Below are 26,672 nucleotides of genomic sequence, written 5' to 3' on the forward strand. Positions count from 1 at the left end.
TTTAAAAATAAACTTCTGTTTAAAAAAAGAAAGAGGCCGGGAGTGGTGGCTCACACCTGTAATCCTGGCACTCTAGGAGGCTGAGATGGGAGGATCACTTCAGCTCAGGAGTTCAAGACCAGCCTGAGCAAGAGTGAGACCCTGGATCTACTGAAAATAGAAAAAATTAGCCAGATGTGGTGGTACACGCTTGTAGTCCCAGCTATTCAGGAGGCTAAGGCAGTAGGATTGCTTGAACCCAAGAGTTTGAGGTTGCTGTGAGCTAGGCTGACGCCACAGTACTCTAGCCCCGGGGACAGAGCAAGACTCTGTCTCAAAAAAAAAAAAAAAAAAAAAAAAAAAGAGGGGAAGGGGGAAAAAGAAATAGTTGATTCCAGAGCTGGGGCAGGGAAAGTACAAGATGAGGAGTCTGGAAAATTTTATGCCAGAAAGTAGGGAAGTACTCAAAAAATGATCAGGCCATATGATTCAGCAGCAATCCCACTTCTGAATGTATATCCCAAAGAATTGGAATCAGGATCTTAAAGAGATATTTGCACACTCATGTAGCTGCATTATTCACAAAAACCAAGAAGTGGAAGAAACCCGTGTCCATCGATGAATGAATAGATAAAGAAAACGTGGCATATATTAATGCATACAATGTAATATTAATTTAGCCATAAAAAGGAAGGAAATCCTATCACATCATGGATGAACCTTGAGGACATTATGCTAAGCGAAATCCAGTCACAAAAGGACAAATACTGTATGATTCCACTTATATGAGGTATCTAAAGTAGTCAAATTCATGGAGACAGAAAGAATGGTGGTTGTCAGGGGTTGGGAAGAGGAGGAAATTTGAAGTTGTTTAATGGGTACAGAGTTTCAACCCTGCAAGATGAAAAGGTCTATAGATTTGTTTCACAACAATGTGAATATACTTAACACTACTGAACGTTACACTTAAAACCTAAGATGGTAAATTTTATGTTATTATTTTTTTAATCATAATTTTTAAAAATGTAGGCCGGGCATGCTGGCTCATCCCTGTAATCCTAGCACTCTTAGAGGCTGAGGCGGGAGGATCACTTGAGGTCAGGAGTTCAAGACTGGCCTGAGCAAGAGTGAGACCTCTGTTTCTACTAAAAATAGAAAAAATTAGCCAGGTGTGGGGGTGTGGAGGTGCCTGTAGTCCTAGCTACTTGGTAGGCTGAGGCAGGAGGATCGGTTTAGCTCAGGAGTTTGAGGTTGCAGTGCGCGAGGCTGACGTCATGGTACTCTAGCCAGGTGACTTAGGCATGTGATAATGATACAGGAACCAACCTGAAGGTATCCCAATGGCCAAATCGGGAACAATTTGAACAGCAGAATAAATTATGATAGTAATGGATTAATAGAAGTAATAAATAAAATATTCATGAGCCCATACTGAGATAAATAAATAAGAGGGGAAGATAGAACTCTTCTTCACAGTAAATATTCCAATTAGTAAGTGTAGAAGAAATGATAGAAAAAAATTTGGAAACCATAATAATAATAATAATAATAATAATAATAATTGTTGCAGGAAAGAAAAATCAATAGATGTTAAATGTAAAATGGATGGGAAAAGTGATGATGAGGGAAAGGATACTTTCATAGTCTCAGAGCATCTTCTCAGAAGATACTTATTAAGTTACAAAGCCCCCTGGATGTAAAATAGCAACTTTACAGTGGAGAAACCTGGCAGACACTACTTTAACCAAGTGATCAAAGTTAACTTCATTAATGAGATGTATTGGCATCATGTGCCTTTAGATATGATTCTCTGAGAAAAGCATGATACAACTGCTGTGGTATTCTTGCCATAACCTGACTTTAATTATAAGGAAAACTTCAGATAAGCCCCAATTGAAAGACACTGTACAACATAACTGGTCAGTACTCTTCAAATTTGTCTCAGTCATGAGAGACAAAGACTGAGCGACCATCCCAGATTGGAGGAGACTGAGAAGCATGGTAGCTAAATGCAGTTTGAGATCTTAGATTGGATCCTGGACCAGATAATGGACACTAGTGGAACAGTTGGTCAAATTTGAATAAGGTCTCTAGGTTAGTTCATGGTATTGTGTCAGTGTTAACTTCCTGTTTAGACCATTGTACTGTGGTTATGTAAGGTGTAAACATGTGGGTTAGCTGAGTAATGGGTGTAGGGGAACTCTTTGTACCATTTTTGCTGTCTTTGTGTAAGTCTGAAATTATTTTAAAATGAAAAGTAAATTAAAGAATAATACTTAGAGGTTTTGAATGACCCCTCCATGAGAATTAGAAGTGTGATCTGGTGGCCAATCAAGGAAGGAAGGAAAGAAAGAAAAGAAAAGAGAGAGAAATACAGTATTTCGAATGAGGAAGCTGCATGTCTATTTTACATCCAGGGGGCTTTTTTTTTTTTTTTGAGACAAGAGTCTTGCTCTGTTGCCCAGGCTAGAGTGCCGTGGCGTCAGCCTGGCTCACAGCAACCTCAAACTCCTGGGTCCAAGCTATCATCTTGCCTCAGCCTCCTGAGTAGCTGGGACTACAGGTGCGCACCACCACACCCGGCTAATTTTTTCTATTTTTAGCAGAGACTGGGGTCTCACTCTCACTCAGGCTGGTCTCAAACTTCTGAGCTCAAGTGATCCTCCTGCCTTGGCCTCCCAGAGTGGTAGGAATACAGGCGTAAGTCACCACACCCAGCCCAGTGTATTTATTGTATTAAGTTTTGGGCGTCATGGTTTCATAGAGAGTTAGACCAGAAAAGCAATAATACTTGTGACCATTTTATGTAAGGAGTGGTTAACCTTGACTCTCACCTCTGCACATACCTGGGAGCACTTGAGGAGTATTTGTTATAGTTGGGTCCCACCCTTAGAAATTCTGATTGATGTATGATAGGGTCCAGGTATTAGTATTTTTTTAAAGCTTTCCAGGTGATTTTGATGGGCAGTCAGAGCTGTGAACCCCTTGGTTGGTTAAGGGAACTGGAATATTTAGCTAGGAAAAGACTCAAGTCAGCTTTACAAGAATCCTATGAAGAAGCTTAGGAAAAATAAAGCTTTCTGAGTTTTTACCCTCTGGAGAGAATTTGCTGGATTTAGGGTGAGGTCTGCTTTTTAAAAGCTTCCGTTGTGACCTTGATGTACAGCCAGGTATGGGAACAGGGGGCTGGATCAGTGTTTCTCAAACTTTAATACGCGTATGAGTCACCAAGGGATCTTGTTAAAATACAGACTCTGATTCCACAGGTTGGGGAGGAGCCTAGGTGTCTGCATTTCTAACAGGTGATGCTGCTGCTGATATGGGAACCACACTCTGAGTAGTAGACAGCCACTTAGTGTAGATTATTACACAAGGGACTCAAGTATCAGATGTGGTTTAGACTCAAGAGCATCCTGAGAGTTTTAGTGACCTCATCTAAACCTCAGAGATGCATTTATTTAGGAAATAATGTGGTAGAGTGGAAACAGCATTGGTTTGGGAGTTATATCTGAATTCCACATTCCTAGTTTACTGTCGGGGTGACCTTGAACAAGTTATTTCACCATTTTGTGTCTCAGTTTCCAATGAGCAACATAGATATAGTAACATCTCCCTGGCAGATTAGCATTAGAGAAAATGTGTTTAAAGGACCTAGCATAGCTCTTGACACAGTGTAGGTGTCCAGAAAAGTAGTGACGATTATTATTGTTTATGCTGTGGAATCCTCTTTTTTGGAAGGCCAGAAATGTTATTAATGTGCATAAAAAGTACTGTTAGGAACCTAAGTAGTTTTGCTTCAGAGACAACTTGTTCTATTCTATAGCCAAAAAAAGCTATGGTTACTTAGGTAGAAATTATCTTGAGCTGATGAAAAATACTTGTTCTTGTTTGCTCCTGAATAATTAACTTTTGCAATTATCTTAGGTCTTGGCCTGATAAAATGTGACAAATGATTCACTGATTCAAATAAGTATTTGTTCAGCACCAATTAGAGTAATTCTGAACTATTGTGACTCTGTGCATAAAACATATCTCAGACCTTAGCTCCTTTGAGTTCACTGTCCTCTTTGCTTCCTTTTCTCTTTCAGGAGACCCCTCCCCCAGGAGCTTGGGCTTTGGGTTGGGCTAATACTCTATTAGCAGCCTGGGCATCCATATCATAGCCTTGTCTCTACTAGCCTGCAAGCTTCTCCTCTTCTCCTTTTTTCCTTCAAGCTTCTGAAGACATGGAGCTCTTTGTAGTCCCATAACTTGGTACAGTCCCTGCACCCAAATTATTGTTGAACACAGGATGTTTTTTTTTTTTTTTGAGACAGAGTCTTACTTTGTTGCCCAGGCTAGAGTGAGTGCCGTGGCATCAGCCTGGCTCACAGCAACCTCAAACTCCTGGGCTCAAGCGATCCTTCTGCCTCAGCCTCCCGAGTAGCTGGGACTACAGGCATGCGCCACCATGCCCGGCTAATTTTTTTATATATATATTAGTTGGCCAATTAATTTCTTTCTATTTATAGTAGAGACGGGTTTCGCTCTTGCTCAGGTTGGTTTCGAACTCCTGAGCTCAGCTCAAACGATCCACCCGCCTAGGCCTCCCAGAGAGCTAGGATTACAGGTGTGAGCCACCGCACCCGGTCTGAACACAGGATGTTTTAAGGAGATCAGAGTCTGAAGTGTATAATGAGTCAGGGAAGGCTTTCTAGAAAAGGTGATGCTTGGATTGAGACTTAAGAAGAAACAGCAGGTAGGAGGAGCTAGAATGACTGGAAAGCATGATGCATTTGGGGCACTGTACATGGTTTGAATGAACGAAGCATGCGGCGTATGGGGGAGTAGTGGGTGAAGCTGGAGAACAGGGAAGGGCTAGCATGTGATGGATTGAAATGGCAGCCGAAGAGATTGGATTTCATCTTGAGGATAATGGGAGACCAATGATAGGTTTTCAGCAGGAATGTGTGGAGGGTGGGTTGAGGGTGATATTAGATAAGGGGAAATTGTTAGGAGTTTTATACATAAGCCAGGTAATCAGATCCCAACTGTTATTCTTAATGCCTTTTCTGGTCTTAACTACTTTTCCTCAGACCAGAGTGGTTCATTCCAGAGGCTTCCTTTGCTTGGTCTGCCTCAGGCAGTGCTTTGACTGTGCAGTGGGAGCAGACCTTGTAACGTTACAATCTCAGCTGGTCCTGGGGATGAGCATCTGGCCCATGTTAGGCAGAAGGTGCAGCCATTTCTGTTCTATGGAGTGAGCTGGATCCTTGGTAAATGCTGGGACAACATTTACTGGGTTTCAGTACCAGGTCTGCTATGTCCTAGCTAGGGGGACATTGGAGAAGTGATATAACCTTTCTGAACCTCATCCATAAAATGGATATAAAACTGACTCTTCAGTGCTTTTTTTGAGAATCAAATTAGATGATGATGAAGAAAATAATAATGGCCATTTAGTATGCATCAGTGTGGGTCAGGCCCTATGCCAAAAGCATTCATTAACTAATTAAAACACACAGAACACCAAAAAGTGTTTAGTTAGTTCATGGTAGTACTCAATAAATAATAAATTCCTCCTCCCACCTTCTCCTGATCATTGTACTTCCTACAGTTTGTCAGCAGTTAATAGATTGTTAACCTAGTACTGTCTTCCAAAGGATTTTATTCATTCCCACAAATCAACAGAGAGGAAATAGTGAAGATTTAATTTTCTCTCAGGAAGCAGCCAATGAGTAATTTCCAACATCATTTCATTAAGGAAGTACTTGGAGCTTAGAAATCAACTGTACTTTAACCAAATTATAATTTACTATAATTAGCCCTTGAACTTAATTTTTAGGTTCAGAGTCTTGGACTGCTACAGAAACCAGACAGAGCTGCTGGCTGGACTATGACATTGTGTGCTATTTGGATATGAGTGCCCATCTTCTGACCAGATAATCAGAATAAACATCGAGTATAAGTTCTGTTTACTGGATAAAATGGAATATATAAGGTTGTCTGAGAGTTGGGATGAGTTATATGTCTTTTCCTAGATGACTGACAGATTTCTGATAATATTGGGCCCTAGCTTTGTCTAAAAGTAAATGCAAGTGCCTGTCAGTCTTCAGTAACACTGCTCACCATAGCCTTTCTTTTTCCTTCTTTGTGTAGGTTTTAGGTAACCAGATCCTCTTTGACAATATAAAGCATGGATTAAAACTAACTCTGTAGCAATCCTAGGATTATGGGCTCAGGAGAATAAATCTTGGGTTGACTGTGAGGTGATTTCACTTAAGTCTCATTTTGAAGAAAGCAGCTACGGGAGAGACAGCTCTGAGCATAGTTGATTGCTTATTTCTAGTTCCCCAAGAGCAATTGGTATGAGTATCACAGTCCATCGTGCATATGGCACATGACTGAGTGTTCAGAAAAGTGTGGTGGATTACTGGCAGCAGTGATTATACCCAAAAACTGGCTGTGGTTCTGGGCCCAGCCCTCATCTCTAGTCAACAGAGCAAAACTCAAGGAAAGCAGGAGTCAGTTCTGCTTATCTGTGTCAACGATGTCACCAAGTCTGAGGTTAGTTTATCCCTGAAGATTAGTGTAAAACTAGAGAATTTTAGAATATGCTCTGTGTCTGACCATGATACCATCTTTCTTCTTTCTTTCCTTAAAACCTCCTCCTCCCTCTGGATATAGGTTGCCCATCATACCCCAATCTCAGATGCTGCCTTAGGGAGTTCAGGGTAGGAGATAAGATTGCTATGTAACCTTTCCCTTTCACTTTTATTTTCCAGCAACAGCTGCAGGCTTATGTGGCCTGGGTGAATGCACAACTGAGGAAGAGGCCAGCAGTGAAGCCTGTGCAGGACCTGCGACAGGATCTGCGGGATGGGGTGATCCTGGCATATCTCATCGAGATTGTTGGTCAGTTGGCCCTGGACTCTGATGCTAGCATAGACCAGAACATGGCCTTCTTTATCCTCTGTGTGCTGCCCTTCAGAGCAGGTTGTTTCTTCTTTAGAACATGTGGCAATTGAAGTACAGAAGACTTAAATACTTGCCCAAGGTTAATTCATTCATTTATTAGTCAATAAACCCTGTGTGGGCTGGCCGCAGTGGCCGGGTGGCTCATGCCTGTAATCCTAGCACTCTGGGAGGCCAAGGCGGCCAGATTACTCAACGTCAGGAGTTTGAAACCAGCCTGAGCAAGAGCGAGACCCCGTCTTTACTATAAATAGAGAGAAATTAATTGGCCAACTAATATATATAGAAAAAATTATACTCTCCTCTGATGAATCCAAAATAAAAAAAAAAAATAGAAAAAATTAGCCGGGCATGGTGGCACATGCCTGTAGTCCCAGCTACTGGGGAGGCTGAGGCAGCAGGATTGCTTGAGCCCAGGAGTTTGAGGTTGTTGTGAGCTAGGCTGATGCCATGGCACTCACTCTAGCCTGGGCAACAAAGTAAGACTCTGTCTCAAAAAAAAAACAACACAAAAAAACCCCACTGTGTGCCAGGCACTATATTATGCTTTGGGAATATGATGGATGATGACCCCAGTCTATGCCCTCAAAAGTCTACCAATCCAGTTGGAAAGGCTGGAAAGTGAAGTCATTTCCATTTATGTACTCTGATGGGTAAATGCAGACTGGAGCGCATAGGAGGGACACCTAGCCCAGTCTTAGGGGCTCAGATGGCAGCACATTGGAGGGACGCTCAGCCCAGATGTGTTTCCCTTTTGAAGCCCTGGAGTTGTGGGCAGTCATTCTTACTAGATAGTGCCATAACCTTATTTCTATAGCATTTGTCCATAGCTCTGTTATTATTTTTCCCATCCAGTGGTAATTATTTGTGGTAATCATTTGTTTACCTATATCCCCTGTATAAACTGAGCTCTTTAAGAGCAGTATAACTTTTTTCTGTTTTCACAATCCCAAACCAAGCACACATAATAGGTACTCAGACATTGATTGTCAAATTAGTCAGCTGAACTTACTTAGAGTCCTTGAGGGATGTGGGGCTTGCAAGTGGTATGGAAGAAGACAGGTTTGCAGCCGGCAGTTTATTCATGAATACCTCAATGAGACAGCTCATTAGTGCATGAGACTATTCATTTGTAATGGCAATAACAGTGGTAATAGTAATAGCAACTGCCAGTATTGAACACTTTTTATCTTGTTTAATTTCATTTCATTTAAACATTACACTTTGGGCAACAGATAATATTATTCTCATTTTCAGGAAACAAGCTTAAAGAGAGGATTTATAAAAGTAAATAAATTCATTGAGCACTTAGTATGAGTCAAGCAAAGTAGCTACGCATGCTACTTTGTTTTATTTATGATATGTGGATAATACAAGTACTACTATTTTACTCATTTTATGAGATTTAGAGAGGCTGAACAACTTTACAAAGTCACTTAACTCTGAGTGCCAAAGCAGAGATAGAAACCTGGATCACTGTAATTCCAAAACCCATTTTAAACATTAAATATTTCATTTATTTGAATAGGTTATACATAGACTGGTAGGAAGCCCAGATGTTACAAAAGAATATAAAGTCAAAAGCCTTTTTTCCACTTATGTCCCTCTGCCAGCTGCACATTATTTTTTCTAGAGGCAACCAGTGTCAGCAGTTTCTTGCATTTCTTTCCAGAGAAGATATTCTATGCATATATAAGCAATATGAATATGTATTCTTATTTTTCCAAAATCTTTCTTTTTTTTTTTTTTTTTTTTTGAGACAGAGTCTCGCTTTGTTGCACAGGCTAGAGTGAGTGCGGTGGCATCAGCCTAGCTCACAGCAACCTCAAACTCCTGGGCTCAAGCAATCCTCCTGCCTTAGCCTCCTGAGTAGCTGGGACTATAGGCATGCACCACCATGCCCAGCTAATTTTTTTATATATATATTAGTTGGCCAATTAATTTCTTTCTATTTATAGTAGAGACAGGGTCTCAGTCTTGCTCAGGCTGGTTTCGAACTACTGACCTCAAGCAATCCGCCCGCCTCGGCCTCCCAGAGTGCTAGGATTACAGGTGTGAGCCACCGTGCCCAGCCGAAAAACCTTATTTCTTAAATACTACTTTCTATTGTGACTTTGCTGTATAGAAAAACTTTGCTATATAGAAAAAACTCCTCACAAGATTTTGTCTGTACTCACTGCAAATTGCCTATTCTTTCTTTTTTTTATTTGAGACAGAGTCTCGCTTTATTGCCCAGGCTAGAGTGAGTGCCATGGCGTCAGCCTAGCTCACAGCAACCTCAAACCCCTGGGCTCAAGAGATCCTCCTGTCTCAGCCTCCCGAGTAGCTGGGACTACAGGCATGAGCCACCATACCCGGCTAATTTTTTCTCTATATATTAGTTGGCCAATTAATTTCTCTCTATTTATGGTAGAGATGGGGTCTCGCTCTTGCTCAGGCTGGTTTCCATCTCCTGACCTCGAGTGATCCGCCCGCCTCGGCCTCCCAGAGTGCTAGCATTACAGGCGTGAGCCACCGCGCCTGGCTTCCTATTCTTTCTTGAACCTTCCTTTATCAGGCTTTTGATCCCACCACTCCACTGAAACTACTTTTCTAAGGTTGTAACTTCCACCTTGTTAGATCATTGGCTAGGCCCCCATCCTCAGTTTATCCAACTTAGCAGTACTTGACATAGTTAATGAATCACTTCCTCTTTCAAAAACTTTCTTTACTTGGCTTCCAGGATCCTATAGACTTCTAGGTTTCTTCCATATTCGCTGGCTGCTTCTGTTTGCTTTGCTGGCTTTTTTGTTTTTCCTTCCTAACCTCTGCATGTTGGAGTGGTCCAGGATCAGTCCTTAGCTCTTGTATACTCTCTACCCCTAAGTGATCTCTTCCCAAATTTGTATCTTTAGCCCTGAGCTTTTCCTTGAGTTCTAGACATGAATATCTAATGACACTACTTAGATGTCTAATATGCAAATCTAACTTCTTGTGTCCTAATCAGAACTTTGGATTGCCTTCCTCCCACCAATCCCTTTATCCTCCAGGTTTCTTTTTCTCAATAACTTATCACATTACCATTTTCCCACGTGTTAAAGCAAAACACTTAGGAGTCGTTCTTAATTATTATCTTTTTCTCGTCTATCTAATCCTTCACATGTACTGTCTGCTTTGTATACGTAATATAACCAAATCTGACTTCTCACCAGTCAGCGTCTTCCACTCTAGCCCAAACCATCATTATCTCTTGCCTTAACTATTTTCATTATCCTTCTGACTGATCTCTCCCTGTTTCCTCTCTGCATAGTCTATCTCCACAGTCTACTTTTAAAAACATAAACCAGATTATGTCACTCCCTGGTCTCAGACTCTCTGTTGGCTGCTCATTACATGTAAGATAAAATTCAGGCACTTTGGTCCACAAAGCCCAAAGCCCTATATGACCTGGCCTTGCCTACCTCTCAAGCCTCTGCTAGGACTCAACTCCTTGCTCACTCTACTCCAGCCACACTGGTCTTATTGCTATTCCTCAGGTAAGCTGAGCTCATTCCTATCTTGGGGTTTGTCTCTGTGATTCCTCAGTCTGGAATGCTACCGCCCTAAATCTTAACATACTTTACTTTTTTTCAAGCCTCTGCCCAAATGTATTAGGTCTTTAAATATTAAATGTCCGATTTCAAATCAAAAGTATAGTTTATTATATCTCAAACAAGAAGCAGTACAGGCCGGGCGCTGTGGCTCACGCCTGTAATCCTAGCTCTTGGGAGGCCGAGGCGGGCGGATTGCTCAAGGTCAGGAGTTCAAAACCAGCCTGAGCAAGAGCGAGACCCCGTCTCTACTATAAATAGAAAGAAATTAATTGGCCAACTGATATATATATAAAAAATTAGCCGGGCATGGTGGCTCATGCCTGTAGTCCCAGCTACTTGGGAGGCTGAGGCAGGAGGATCACTCAAGCCCAGGAGTTTGAGGTTGCTGTGAGCTAGGCTGATGCCACGGCACTCACTCTAGCCTGGGCAACAAAGCGAGACTCTGTCTCAAAAAAAAAAAAAAAAAAAAAAAAAAAAAAAAAAAACAAAAAGAAGCAGTACAATAAATCTAAGTATGTGCCCAAACTATCCACACAGTTTTGCCATCTCAATGGTCGCTTGTTTATGCCTCCAGCAAAGAAACCTGGAGAATGAGTGGTGATGAAATCGCAAAAGGCATTTTCCACAGCTTGTTGAGAATTGATTATTTTTCCTTGCAAGAAGTGGTCCAAAGCCTGGAAGAAATGATAGTCAGTTGGTGCAAGGTCTGGTGAATACGTTGAATGACAGAGTGTTTCCAAGTCCAGCTTCTATAGTTGTGTGACATGTGGTCAGGTGTTGTCTTGCAAGAGGATTGGCCTATCTCTAGTAACCGATCTCAGCTGCTTAGTTGCAGGCATCCTCATCATTTCATCCTATTGGTTGCAGTAGACATCCACTGTAATCGACTGGCCAGTTTCATGAAGCTGTAGTGGATAATACCAGCACTGCGCCACCAAACACACACCATTAGCTTTTTTCTACGAATATTAATTTTTGGACTGTGTTTCATCACTTCATCTTTATCCAACCATTGTGCCAAACGCTTGCAACTGTCAAAAAGAATCTATTTTTCATCACATGTAATAATATGGTGTAGAAATGGTTAGCCTTTATGTCGTGACAGCAAAGAAAGGCAAGCTTTGACATGATTTCTCTCCTGATGCTCATTTAATTCATGTGGAACCCATCTCTCCAGCTTCTTTACCTTGCCAATTTGTTTCAAATGGTCCAATATTGTTGGAATAGTAACGTCATACCTTGCTGCTAATTCACACGTAAGTTGAGATGGATTCACTTCTGCTGTAGCTTTCAGTTCATCATTATCTACCTTGGTCTCAGGTTGCCCATTTGGCTCATTTTCAAGATTAAAATCACCAGAATGGAACTTCTCAAACCATCAACATAGTATGTGCTCACTAGCCACATCCTTCCCATTAGCCACATCCTTCCCTTCCTTAGTTGATATCTCAAGCTGTCTACACAGCATTGGTTCCACAACGGTACTGAGTATTTGAAAATTACACGAATGTTTGACTTATCCATTGGTTTCACAAAAATAGCTCTAAAGAAAAAATTTGAAAAGTAATCACAAGCTAACACATGAGTTTGAAAGTCTGAGGATGTACCTTCACAATAAAAAGAAAACTAGAAGTATCAAAGTGAAATGTCAGAGCCATCAGCTGTCAAACTTAGTACTTAAGGAAATTGGACATTTCATACTTAATAACTTAAATAGTATTAGAGAGGCTATGATCATTATTTTTCCTCATAGCACGTATCACTACTATGAAATTTTATTAAACATTTGCATGTTAACTTACTTGTTATCTGCAACCTTTGCAGATATAAATTCTATGAAGGAAGGGACTTTGTCGTTCTTGTCTTTTGTCTCTTGTTGCCTAGAACAGTGCCTGACACAGAGTAGATGCTCAGTGAATATTTATTGGATGAATAAATGTACACACAGTAACTTCACAGACCCCTAAGTATAGATTTGAAAATTTGAAGGTCTTCCATTCATTTTCCTATTACCCATCTAAATTACAAACACCAGGACTTAACTCACTTGTATAGTTATGTGTAATTATAGTGTTCATATCAAATCTTCTTTTCTCCTGTGTCTGGCTGCTATGAAGCTTTGATAATCCTTCCAATAAATTCATACATTTTCTCTCTTCTAACAGCAGGAGAAAAGCTGAGTGGGGTACAGCTGAGTCCCAGTAACCAACAGGAGATGAAAAATAATGTGGAGAAAGTGCTACAGTTTGTGGCCTCCAAAAAGATTCGTATGCACCAGACTTCAGCTAAAGGTCAGTGTCTCCTCACATCCTGGTGGATGAACACACTCAGCGTTAACCAGTGAGTGCCAGCCTCAGGAAAGCCCTTGGTTGTATAGCCCTTGGTTGTAACTTGGGTGGAGTTAGTTCTCCATTCATTTTAATTGAATACAGATTTGCTTGAGTGTGTGTAAGAAAATTAATGGTTAGAGAAGAAATGAGAAAATGGGGATATTAATTTTAGAAGGTCTCATTTAAGTTATCAAAAATGAAGATAGATTACATTTTTTAAGTTCCCTTGGGTTTCATGACCAAGTATTATTTCAAATATTCATATCCTACATTTTTATTCATCTACTTTTCTAGAAGGAAAATACTTTGTAGCACTTTTTTTTTTTTTTTGTATATCATAGAACATTCTAGGCAGGATAAAAGGGGCTCTGTGACCTCTACATCTGCCATCTGGAATGCAGATGGCATGTGCATCTCCAGCGTGGTCCAGGTGGGTTTGCCAGTTCTTTCTGAGCCCAGGCTATAAGGAAAGAATGATACAGGTGTCCTTGGAGAGCACAGGCTCCATAGTTTTCTCACTGTTTCTCTGGAACTGACTGTAGATCTGGCTCTGTTTTAGTTCTTAGGAATGATTGCCTGTGGGTCTGATGAGAATGGGGGCAGGAGGGCTCATGTTGGATTATTGGTGTTCTCTGTGTTGGGGTCATTTAGGTGGGGCAGATACTGGCCATTGAGAGCACTGTGTAGAAGGTATCAAATAATCCTTTTTCAAGCCTTACATATTTAAAGGCTACAAAGCTAAAAAAAAAATAAAATTTTACCCATTTTCTTACATTGACTTTTTTTTTATAAGACTTATTGCATTATATTTTGCCTACATTCCTCTTTTTTTCTAGGGCAATATTTAGAATACTGTAATATCTCTCATTTGGTCCCCCTGTGGAGTGGGCTTGGGGATCTGGCCCATTAAAGTCAGCTATTTTGAGGGAATACTGCCATTCAGGACATCACTGTCTTTTACCTGGAGAAGTGTACCAGGCTCCTAATTAGTCTTGCTGCATTGATCTTTGTCCCCCTTTCATCTGCTCTCCACACAGCACCCAGAATGATCTAAGAGTACATATGTTCATGTCATTCCTCTGTATTTGAGGCCCCTTAGGATCAAATCCAAAGTCCCTCCTATGGCTTACTATGCCCTGTATGACCCACCCTCTGATTCATCCCCTGTGGCCTCACCTTTCCCTCGCTCCCCTTGCACCTCGGGCTGTGGCATTGCTGAACTTCTTTCAGTTCCTCCACCACAGTGCTGTGCCACAGAAGTATAATGCAAGTCACATAAGTAACTTAAAGGTTCCAATAGCCATGTTATAAAAAACAAACAGGTGAAATCAATTTTAATAATATATTTTATTTAACCCAGTATATCCAAAATATTATCACTTTACTATGAAACAATATAAAAAGCTATTGAGATATTTTGTATTCCTTTGTGTGTGTGTGTGTGTGTGCTAAGCAAGTACTACACTTACAGCACATTTCAATTCAGACTAGTGACATTTTAAGTGCTCAGTAGCCACAAGTGGCTAGTGGCTCCCATACTGGATAGCGTAGCTCTGATGTGTCATGCTCTCTCTCACCTCTAGACCTTCACACCTCTGTTCCCTCTTCCTGGAATACTTCTTTTCCTTCTCTTATTTAATGAACCACTCTTCTTCAGTCAAGTCTCAGTTTAGAACTCACTTCCTCTAGGAATCCTTTCCTTTTTTTAAATTTATTTTTATTTTTTTTAATTTATAATATTTTATTTTATTTTTTACTTTTTACCACTGAGCAAGTATGTGTACTGTGTGTAAGAAGCCTTTCCTGAACCCTCTACACTAGATAAGATGCCTCTACTCTGAGCTCCCAAAGAATCCTGTACTTCTCTTATCAAAATGCTTTATCATACTTTATTGTAATAGCGTTTAAATCTTCTGTCTCCCTTGTTCAACATAGTTTTGAGAGGACTGAGACCTTGACTGCCTTGCTTACCTATATCACTAGCCAATATGTATTACATGTATTAGTCCTCAGCCTTTGCCTCCCTCTCAGGACTTCTTGGTCTGTTTCATCCTTCAGATATTGTGGAAGGGAACCTGAAGTCTATCATGAGGCTGGTCCTTGCCTTGGCAGCTCATTTCAAACCTGGCTGTAGCAGGACAGTGAACCAAGGGCGGGACTCCAGAGCCCCACTACAGAGTCACCAACCACACTGTGCCACTGCTGTTGCCCAGGGAGCAGCTGCTGCTCTGGCCGATGTGTGTCATGACATGTCACGGTCAGGACGGGATGTCTTTCGATACAGACAGAGGTAAGAGTATGGGGATAGCAGCTGATACCGCTCTCTGATAGTTCTTCTCTTAGATGATGTAGTACAGTAGATGGAAATATTACCCAAACAGCCCCACATTGCAGAAAAGTACACAGAGTGGAGGTTAGGCAGGGCACTCAAAAGGGCACTTTTCTCGAGAAATTTATTTTGCGGTTAGCAGAAAGTAAAGGAATCATACGTGTAAATTTTTGCTCTGGTGCCCAGTTTTTAAATATTAAATATATGCCTTTGGCACAGTGTGTTTTCCTCACTGGGAGGTATGTGGCAACAGTGTTCCAGTTCATCTGGGGGAGGCTCTATCCTGGAACGGATCCAAAAGGCCAAGCTGTCTGGGAGAGTCATGGCAGGAAATGCTTTGCGGGTTGTGTATCCACTGAGGGAAAGCACGACCTGGAAGTGTTGCAATGATTGGCGAAATTACTTGTTTTTGTGTCTACCTTCCTTACTAGGTTTCAGGTGTCTTTGAGGTAGGGGTTTTGCGTATTGATCTTGTTACCTATAATGCTCAGAGTGGCAGTCTGTCAGTACTTGTTGAGTTGATCTGAACTGAAGGACCTTCTGACCGTAGGAACAGCAGCATGGATGAAGAGATTGAGAATCCATACTGGAGTGTGCGGGCCCTCGTGCAGCAGTATGAAGGGCAACAAAGGTCACCATCCGAATCCAGCTGCTCCAGGTAATTGTAGCCTCTGGAAGCCGAATTCTTGGGGACTCTCTCAGTTTCAAGTAGCAACAAAAAAGCAATAAGGCACCTAAGCCCTTTTTCTTTCCTCAGTTTGTTTGGCTTTACAGGGAGAGCCCTTATAAATGCTTTGTGGTTTTGTGCTGGCAGGAGGCTAGGGTGGTGCTGGTGAATTTCCCACAAATGGAAACTGCAGAGTCTCAGGGCCAGTGCTTCGCTGTGACCACATGGGGGCATGACTGGAACCTGTCAGGGCCCAGGCCAGTGGTTCTGACATTTGCATATTAGCAGCCAGTGTTTATGACAGCCAGTTCCATTGCACTGTCTTTGAGCCTAAGCGTAGCTCTAAGTTATGGCCTGAGAAGGCTATATAAAGCCCATAGCAAGGGAGGACATTGAGCAGAATTGTCTGAGAGCATTAGTATGTTTCCAGCTTTCATTTATAGGGCTGGGAATTGTGGCAGATTAGTATGCATTTGAGTGAGCTAATGATGCTTGTGACTCTAGCTGAAAGGCTGTCTATATCCCTTACAGCCAAGTGTAGAGAGCAAAACAGGACACAGTGCTCTAATAAAAACCTTATCAATGCCAACTATAGTGGCAGAAAAAGATTACTTTCCTGGCTCATGTAAATCATGCTCCTATAAATACTCCCCAGATTATGTTAGCTTATTTACTAACTTCATTTCATTGCTGAATCATATTTAATTTATGCTTTAATGACCTTTTCTCTCCTACCCCAATACAGGGTAGTCTGCTCTTTTTAAGCCTAATTGTTCCTTGACTTACATGTATTGTATATGTCTTTGTTTTCTTCCTCTTACTTCTTTTCCTCATAAAATTCCATCCTATTTTGGTGGACCATTTCCTAATTTATGGAGGACATATGGAACTCTTTCCAGCATTTTAATATACTCATAACCTTGCTTAACTTTTTACTTTTTACTTTTAATAGGCGTGCTTTATTTATAAAATTCACATAACATAAAATTAACCGTTAAACATTATAAAGTGTACATCAATGGCATTTAGCACGTTCATAATCTTGTACAACCATCACCTCCATCCAGTTGGAAGATATCTTCATCACCCAAAAGGAAACCCATACCCATTAAGTAGTAGGTGAGCTTTTAATCAGAATCCAAATCATTTCTTCCTTGCTTGCTGCTCAGACTATCACTTGGTACAGATTCAAAGGCTGTTTTGTTGTGTAATGAGATCTATTGCTTCCTGCGTGTCTACAGGCCTTTCCCTCTTAGTTTGATCGTGCCTGCCAGAGCTGGGATAGGGGGGAGAGTCTGGGTCTCTTCCTGAGAGCACCTGCTTCTCCCCTCCCTGGCAGGAAGGCTCAGACTAGGGGTGGAGGTGGGGAGCGTGAGACTGTGTGAATATGTGAAGGAGGAACCCAACGGAAATCAGCCCGCAGCAGCTAATGGTGACAGTTTTCTAGGAGAGGGGTCAGAGGATAGTTTGCTTTTCCCAATCCATTTTTCACTCCTTCCTGATTTTGCCATTTTCTTCTAATGCTGACTGCTCACCCACCTCTTTGGCATGCTCAGTCGTTCCTCTGCCTTTCCCTCACTTAACCCCCAGGGAAGGAGAGGGCTCCCAAAGCTATCTGGATTCCAGCAGGTTCTGGCACATTCCATGCCCCTGCCCCCCTAGGGAGTCCACCTAATAGCTCTGTGACCCATAAAGACGTGGGTCGCTCAGGATGGGGAGTGGCTCAGAAGATAGGAAAGACAGCCCCTGGTGTCTCATCCCCTCCCCCTGCACCTCAAGCAACGCCCCGGGGAAGCCCTGCCAGCCTGTTGCTCCATAAGCCTTAAACCTTGGGCCAGCCTCTCACTGTAGCCAAGCAAAATGTTCCTTAGTTGGGAAAAAAGAAGACACGAACCGCCGGAGGGGAAGGTGGGAGGCGATGGGCTGAACGCGGGTTGTCACCACGCCAGCCTCCCCCTCCTTCGAGGAGCCTGGCCGAGCCCCATCCGGGCTAGACCTGCCCGGACCTCCGCGGCCACGAGGGGAGGGGTCAGAGTAGAGAAGGCTGCGAGTCCAGCGCCGGGCTTCCAGCACCGGGACCACCAATTCTGCTGCCCCTGCCCTGCCTATCCTGGGCTCCCAGTCGCCCCTGGCCCTGGCCCGCGCCCCTTCCTCTGCCCAGAGCCGTCGGCCGGCGGAGGGTGGGAGCCCAGCGCTGCCTCGCCGCGAGTGACAGCCGGGGAGGGAGGGAGGGAGGGAGGGGAAGGGAAGGGAGGGGTCGGGAAGGCGGTGCGGAGCGGGATCGCCCGCAGGCTCGCCGCTCGCCGCGGGGGACTCGACGTGCAGCCAGAGCCGCCGGGAGCCTCCCTCCGGGTCGGAAGATGGGTTGAGATGCCTCGGTTAGGGGGGATGCCCGGAGCCGCGCGGCCGCGGGGACCAAGATGCAGCTGCCAGGGACCGGCAGCCTGCGAGGGGAGGCGGCTTCCGCCGAGGCAGGGCTGCGGCATAGTCTGAGCTGCCGGGACAGCGCGCTTCACACCCGGGAGCATCCTCTTCCCTGGGGCCGAGACGCCTGCCTCTGCCCTTCCTGCTCTCTCCCGCGATCGGGGCGAGCAGCTCCGCTCGTTGGCCTGCCGGTGGAGTCGTTCTTCGGGCCCCAGCGCGGGGAGTCATGCCCGAATTTGGGAGCGATGTGACTCTCAGCTTCCCGCTTCACCCAGGAACGCAGGCTTGCTGAAGCCGGAGCCAGGAGGGGGACCATGGGAGGGACGCAAGTCAAATGGTGAGCTGAAGCCACTCTGGCTTAGGAGTGGGGGGCACGGGTTGGTGCAGGGCCGGGACTGGAGGATGCTGTTGGCCTCTATGGACGGGGGGTGTGTTGGGGGTGCTGTACTGGGCGGCCAGGCTGCTGGCCTGGGATTCTCACTATAAAATATGTTGGTAGGAAGCTGGAGCCAGCACAGGGGAGGGAAGATTGGCCCCTTGCCCTGTCGGTGTCTCTACTAGGGGAGGGCAGTTGAGGAGGAGGATAAGGCTCTTCCTTATTGCCCATTAGCTATGTAAAAAAATTAATTTTGAGTCCAATTTGGTCTATCTTTGGTGGGGGATTGCTTGTCTTATAAGTTAAGATTGGAGTAGATAGTAAACCTGTGGGAATTAAGACATGTATTGGTGAGACCCGATTTGTAGTCAGTCATTCTCTGACTCCAGAGAGGATTATGATGGTAAATAGGAAATTGTTTGTTTATAAAATAGGACTTTTAAGCTAATGGGGGAGAAGCCTACATCATATACATAATTAATTAGCATTAAATTATTTTCCTGTGACCTGAGGTAGAGGATTGAATGCACCTTCCTCATCCATGAGGTACTTCTTAGGGAGCCAGCACCATATCTGCTCTGACATGTGCCTCAGGAGTTTCCTTCCTGGGATCTTTTATCTTTTGACTTGGCCACCTAGTTTCATGGTCTTACCTCTCTGTGGCCTCACATTGGCAGCCTCAATTCAAGAAGAGAAATGTTGTTTTCCTTTGGCTGCTCTGCCACTCCCCCAGTGGGGTTGGATATCCAGACATCCGCCTCCTTCTGCCCATATATGGGACACAGCTCACTTAGGAGGGAGAAGGTGGAGTTGAGCATGCGTCTGTGCTTCTAGGAAAGCAGTTTTCCAGCATCCTAGGTTCACATGACACTCTCCCCCCACCTTTGTCTCACACATTACCCACTGTGGTCCTGCAAATGCAGGCAGCGGAACATGTCGTCCATAACACCTTGTCATATGAGAAAGTAGTGTTTTGTTATTTCTCAAAGAGGAACAGCTGTCGCAGTCTTCTTTCTGCACTTAGATTCCCATTTCTTGTAACAAGTAAATGCTGAGGCCTAAGCACTCAAGTCTGTTTTCTTTATGAATGACATAGTACCCTTAGATGAGAGCTTTTCCAGCAACTAAGTCATGTTGGCCTGGAAGTCAGATTGTCTAAGTGGTGAAAGATGAATAAGAGAGTTCTAGAAAGCAGTCACCATCTGTGACTATCACTTCTTGTCACTCCCTGCCTCTCTTGCTTGATCTATAGATATGGTTAAGTGACTTTCTTTAATTTGAAGTAAAAAAAACTTTGAATATTTTTCTGTGGTTCTGATTGAGGTCATTCCCACCAAAGCTCTTAAATTCTGGACAGCAGGGAGGGTGAAACACTGATCCTCATGTTGTTTCACAGGTTTTGAAAACTCTGGCTATCTCCACTGTGCTTGAATCTTGTTTTTTACTGGTTTCTAGGAAGACAAAATGTTAACTCCTGATCGAGGTTGTGAGGATTAGCCTGGGAGGCTTTAGGGGCACATTAAGTGGGTCAGTGAATCCTCGACACTTTCACTGTTGTCTGGGTGATGGATTTGGAAAGAATTCCTGAGAGGGGGCTGGGCCTGGATACCCCACAGCCCCTGAGATTGTTTTGGTGCTGATGTTCTCAAGGTGCAGCACAAAGAGAAATGGTTCTTCAGACTCCTTTCTCTCTGTCAGATGGAAGCATCAGCCTCACATTCCCTTCTTGTCTTGTAGAGTTGCTATTGCCCTGGAAATTTAAAATTCCATTTCCCTGAACATCTGAATAGCACCTTCCAAGGCTAGTAGTTATATCAGAACTTAAGAATTGTTGAGAGGTTTTGAGGACAATTTGAAAATACTGTGGCAGAAATACAAATAGCTTTTTGATGGGAATAAATCAAGTAAACCTTTGCTCCACCATCTCGTAGTGAGTCTTTCCCGTTTTGACATATTACCCTTCTCTTTATCGTGTTCTAGCTCAATTGTTCATATATCACTGCCCCTCTGCCTAGCCTGGCACTGCACACACTCACAGCAGCTGTGTCCCCCTGAACCACCCCTTTTTGTCCCCTCCTTTGAGATCAGCTCAGAGCTGATCTGCCATCATCATTCTGCTGCTATTGCTTGTATCTGTGAGAGATCAATGTATTGGAAATAGAATTTCCTTCTAGCTCCAAAATCTGCTAAGACACATACTGGCATCAGTCTTTGAATATGAGCCCAGGGATGGTGGTGGTAGAGGTGATGGGAGGCAAAAAACGAAACGAACAAAACAAAACTTGGAATTTTTTGAATGCTGTATTACCCATCCTTCTGGTAAATCTCTTCTCAATGAATTAGGCTTAAAGGCATCCTTGTTGTGGAAAAGACTTAGGACTGGGTCATTTATTCATTCAACATTTATTTCATTCATTAGATAAGTTTATTAAACACATACTTTTTTCTCTCTGTGATCCAGGTAAGATGAATAAGAACATGTCCTTGTTCTCTGGGATAGATTATGAAAGTTGGCTTCCAAAAAATTCTTCATAATAATTGTTTTCCTTCATTTTTCTTCATTCACAGCCTGACTTCACCCAGTCCAATCCACAGTGCAAAGAGCGAATCCATTATAACCCAGTCAGAAGAGAAGGCGGATTTTGTGATTATTCCCTCTGAAGGAATAGAGAACAGAACAGGTACTATCTCTCTACCTGCCTGGGTTGACTCAAGGAACAGCCCTCAGCTTGAAGAGTTTAGTGGTCTTGAACCTATAAACTCCCTGGCCTTCTCACGCTCCATGGTCTGTGCATGCAGGGTCAGCACCAGAGGGCTATAATGAATTTGAGCCAGTTAGTCGGTTATCCTCTTGCAGAATGTCATTTCTAATGTCCTAGATGTCCTAGCTGTCAAAAATCTTGCAGTAGCATAGACAAGCCCTTGCTCAACTGGATACCTGTGAATTAGGAAGTGACTTTTGGACAGTCACAAGAAGCCTTACTTGAGTAAACAATCTTATTAGTCATGTCTTACAAATAACTTCAGTATTTCCCTACCTTAAATTGGATCCAGGAATAGATTGTATGAAGTGTCTGGGAGAACAGGTCTACATCAGGGTTGGTATGAGCCTACAGATAGGACCACAAAGAGCTCCCTTTGTTTAGCCTTCTCCCTATTCTCTTTCAATTGTTGTTTTTTCTTACATAACTTAGAGGGAAACATGGAAAAAGCAAAGCATAAGATTTAGCTAGAATTTTATTCACCCATAAGGGCTGTGATGAAATTAAAGAACTCAGAAGAAAAATTGGAATTTAATTCTTCCTTCCTTTGCCCTCTCTATCCCTGGCATTAGTATCAATGAGTCAGTCATGTTACTGAGTCAGAAACTTCTGGGGCCTTGGGGAGAGAGACGGGGAACATTTATTTAGTGCTACTCTGGGCCAGGAACCACTGGTCCCTGCACATAAGTTACTTAATTTAATCTTTTTTTTTTTTTTTTTTTTTTTTTTTTTGAGACAGAGTCTCACTTTGTTGTCCAGGCTAGAGTGAGTGCCGTGGCGTCAGCCTAGCTCACAGCAACCTCAAACTCCTGGGCTCGAGTGATCCTTCTGCCTCAGCCTCCCGAGTAGCTGGGACTACAGGCATGCGCCATCATGCCCGGCTCATTTTTTATATATATATATCAGTTGGCCAATTAATTTCTTTCTGTTTTTTTTTTATAGTAGAGACGGGGTCTCGCTCTTGCTCAGGCTGGTTTTGAACTCCTGACCTTGAGCAATCCGCCCGCCTCGGCCTCCCAAGAGCTAGGATTACAGGCGTGAGCCACAGCGCCCGGCCTTAATTTAATCTTCATAGTAACCCAGAGGGATTATTATCTTTGTCTTATGAAGAAAGAAACAAATATTTTGTACCTTTATGTATTATGTAATGCATTTTAAATGACTGTGCATGTATTAATAATTAGTATAAAATAGACAAGGAAACCAGAGTAAAGAGACCTCAAAGGTAGGATAATAAAACAAAACCTGAGACAGATATTACACAGTTTGTACAAGTATGCTTTTACTAGTTTGTTTCCTGTGTGACTCACACAATGTTTTATATGAAAGTGGTTCAATTATGACTGAATGGTCAAAGGAATATTGAATCAAGGTCTCCCCTATAAAGCTCCACAGTAACCGATAGGAATTTTGTTTTCTTTGCATCTGATAGCTCCTCTCTTTGTTACTGACAAAATCAGGCTCTGGGAATGCCAGTTCTAGTGAATTAAGAGTAAGATCCTTGTGCCCCATACCAAAACTCCCATGGAGGGAGTCTTACTGCTTCCTAAGGATTTTAAAGAGGTAGATTTTTCTAGTAGTAAGTGATGTTTCCTTGAGCAGGGAGTCAAACAACCTCACAACCCCACCTGGTGGAGAGTCCAGTTTGTGCTGTGAGGACAGGTTCAGAAGGCAGGTGACCTGAGCTTATGAGCACAAACTTTGGACGCTTTCTCCCAGAAATCAGTTTTCTTCAACATGAACTGTACTCCCTCCATCCACTTTGTAGAAGAGACAGATTCTCCATTATCTCGAGACTGGCGGCCAGGGAGCCCTGGAACCTATCTGGAGAGCTCATGGGAAGAGCAGCTGTTGGAACAACAAGAACATTTAGAAAAAGAAATGGAGGAAGCAAAGAAAATGATATCAGGACTACAGGTAGCTCTTTCTCTTGTAATTTGTCCTTGGTATACCAATTGGCGGTTATTTTTAAATCTCTAATATCAATTGAAAATAAACTGATTTTAGTTTTGTATGAGGTCAGAGTTGAATGGGGAGTTTAGATAGATGGAATTCCTTATATGTGAGTACTTTGAATGGACTTTATGAACTCTTGTTTGTGGCACAGCTGTTGGGATTTCAGCAAGCCCAGGAACTGTTACTGACCCCTATCAAACTCTTATTCTGACTGCTTCACAGGTGGATTTCTACCCTGTACACAATTGCAGCTTTCACCAAAGAATGGCACCGGGAATAGTCAGGGATTTTCTTCCAGGAATTGTCCAGCAGGAAAAGTGTAAGGGGCAGTAATGCCACCAGGCTTCCATTTGAGTCTACCTAAGGGATTTAGCTCACTCCTAATGCATTTGCAGGTGGATGCCAAGGCATAATGATCAGGTGGAAGAGGTTTTCCTTGAGCAACAAAGCCCTTCAGTTTTTCCTATACCTGCAGTACCAGCTCGGCAAATCTCTCCAGAGACTGACTGACCCACTTGACATAGTTCCCACCCCAGTGACCCCCTCGTTCCTCTATCTTTGTGCATCAATTTCTGTTTAGGGGAGCTCTTGTAGTGTGCTGATGACCCTGAAATTGCCTAGGAATATTCCTTTCTGTTTGTGCTGGGAACTGCACTGCCTCTGAATTGTCAAATATTTATGGACACGTAAACAAAGCCCACATTATGTGTGTGGCTCTGGCAGCCGGCAGGCGGTGGAGGGCGTGCTCCCAGCCAGCCAGCAACTGGGTGGGGACACAAAGGGTTCCTACAGAAAAAAGGAGATTGGTACTGCCTTAAAACAATTTGCATAATGTATGCCCCAGGAATTGAGAAGGGTTGGAGGAATGTTTCCTGCCTAAACATTCCCAAAGAAAGTTGTTGGTTTTCCCCTGTTTGCTTAATGGAATGTTTGTGTGTGTGTGTGTGTGTGTGTGTGTGTGTGTTGTGCTTGAATAGGAAGTATGGCCTTGGAGAACTTGGGGATTATACCCAACCAGGTTGTTCCCAGGAAATTTGCATTCTATGAACATAGATAACTAACCAGTTTGGCTCTCAGTTTGGCTTACATTTCTTATTCTGGAAGAAATTTGATGGCAGATTAGGCAGAAAAAGAAGAGAATTGATAGGCAGAAAGTCAGCATCTTAATATTCCCTGCAAACAGAGGAGTTTTAATTCACAGCCACATGATCACAATGAGAATTCAGTTCCATTGTAGAATACAAAGGGGCTCACAGCATCCACTAGGCTTCTTAACTCTTTCAGTGATCAACAAGTTGCATGCTAAGCCACATCCAGGATTTCTGACTTATTAGTATATTTTTGTTAGTCTGTTGAACAGTTTGCCATTACAGCAATGTTTATGTAATGTTGATTGCCCTTAGCTCCCTGCAGACGTGTGGCTTCTTGTACATGTCCAGACCTCTTGCCATGACTCCATGAAATAGCCAAATTCATTTGACTTACTAAAATTTTATTATTAGCATTTGGTAGATCAACCATTGGTTGGATTTTAAAATGTTCTCTACCAACATTTATGATGAATTTGTGTTGCATTTATTGAACAGGAATTAATCTCTGTTACTCTTCTCTTTTGAATTAAGACAGAATTGTGATATAAAATGACACATTTTTCAGTCTTTCAGTGATCTGATAGGTCTCATAATACCTACCCATAGGGGCTTATACAAGTTTTGTGCGTCCTAAAGTATATAATTTGGGGAGGGCACTTCTTTAAGAATAAAATTACAAAATTATGAATACAGTATTAGGTATAGGGCTTTGGGAGGGGCAGTGCACACTGTGGGCCTGAAGTTGGAGCTTCCTTAGCTTCAGGGTAAATCTGCTTTCTCTCCCCCCACCTACTAATATGCTAATGAAAACAGCCTGGTTTCTGAGCTGAAATGAATGAGGATATCTTCAAATATGTTTTCCTTTTTATTCTATACAAGTTGCCTTAGGGAGTAAAAATGCAGAATTACTAAAACAAACAAAACAAACCCAAGTCAGTGCTCTAAATGTATTCCAAATAATTCACTATAATATGCTTTTCTAAGCCAAGATAATCCTACACTGCTTTTAGATTACTTTCCAGCTGGTAAAATTCAGTTTGAGCAGCCCCAGTTTGGAACTGTGTTCTATTACTTCTGAAAGGAAGGTTTGTTTTTAAATTTTCTTCTGGGGCCAAGGAGCAGTGAAGCAGAGGAGTCAGATGTCCAGAGAGTTGAAAGAGGCCTAGAGCATGGGCCAGACAAAAGGACAAAAGGAACTAGTCTCAAGATGAACAATTGGAAGTATCTAGGGAACAAAAATAATCAAGGAGATTTCTTGAGGAAGCAGGGTTGTGATTTCAGTTTGGGGTGAGCTTACCAAGTCCAGCTCTAGACTAAGTCATCTTATGGGGAGTTAAGTTTCTTTCTGCCTTTGTGGTTATGCAGGCCTTACTACTCAATGGATCCTTGCCCGAAGATGAACAGGAGAGGCCTTTGGCCCTCTGTGAACCAGGAGTCAATCCGGAGGAACAACTGGTGAGCTACATCTTTTGTGACTACCCACTAAATTTTGTGTATGTATTTGACTTATTTTTAGCATTTGACACTGCTGTCCACGATGCCTTCTTGAGATGCTCTCTTCCCTGACTCCATTTCTCTTGGTTTTCCTCCTACATTTTTGACTACTGTTTCCCTCTTTCTTCCTTCATCAGTCAACAAATATTGAGTGCTAAATATATGCCAGGCACTGTTTCAATGTGCTGGAGATAGGGTACTAACAAAACATACCTAAGACCTCATGGAGTTTATGTTCAAGTCCTCATTTGAAGCTTCTCTTTCTCTGCCTATGCCTTTAGTATTGGTGCTTCTCAGTGGCCCACTCTGGGCCCTCATCTTTCTTATCCATTCACCTGGATAGTATTATCTGCCTCCATGTCTTCACTTGCTTCCCACCTGCTTCTCATCTATTTATTTCCAGCTCCGCTCTTTGTATGGAGTTCTGGATTTGTAAATGCAACATGCAACTGCCTGCTGATTATCTCCATTTATAAGTCCCATAAGCATCTCAATTTCACTGAGTCCTAAATTAAAGTCTTTCTGTCCTCTGCCAAACCACTAAAACTATTTGTTCTTTTGGATATCTGTTTTGGATACCCAGATGCCCCAAGCAGGAATCTGGGTATCATCCTTGAGTCCTTTCTGACCCTTCCCTCTACATCCAATCAGTCACTAAGTTTTATCAGTTTACATTTCTAATTTCTTTATCCAGTTTTCTCCATTTTCACAGCCACTTAATTCAGGCCTTCATTCTGT

The 26,672-nt window shown here is 42.7% G+C and overlaps 1 protein-coding gene across 4 annotated transcripts in view; it reads left to right on the forward strand.

Moving 5' to 3' along the window:
• Window positions 1-26,672, forward strand: part of DIXDC1 (DIX domain containing 1) — an 85,960-nt gene that overhangs the window by 30,005 nt on the left and 29,283 nt on the right. For 3 of the 4 annotated variants that reach the window (XM_012749577.2, XM_012749576.2, XM_076002507.1), the window contains 7 exons: window positions 6,744-6,873; window positions 12,671-12,796; window positions 14,894-15,125; window positions 15,715-15,822; window positions 21,200-21,312; window positions 23,162-23,310; window positions 25,806-25,895. In XM_012749577.2, the coding sequence (XP_012605031.1) occupies window positions 6,744-6,873; window positions 12,671-12,796; window positions 14,894-15,125; window positions 15,715-15,822; window positions 21,200-21,312; window positions 23,162-23,310; window positions 25,806-25,895 (948 nt within the window). Of the gene's footprint in view, window positions 1-6,743; window positions 6,874-12,670; window positions 12,797-14,893; window positions 15,126-15,714; window positions 15,823-18,081; window positions 18,593-21,199; window positions 21,313-23,161; window positions 23,311-25,805; window positions 25,896-26,672 lie in introns of those variants that run through there. The other variant, XM_012749579.3, reaches the window with a different exon arrangement.

Source organism: Microcebus murinus, chromosome 4 (assembly GCF_040939455.1).
Source record: "Microcebus murinus isolate Inina chromosome 4, M.murinus_Inina_mat1.0, whole genome shotgun sequence".
NCBI lineage: Eukaryota > Metazoa > Chordata > Mammalia > Primates > Cheirogaleidae > Microcebus > Microcebus murinus.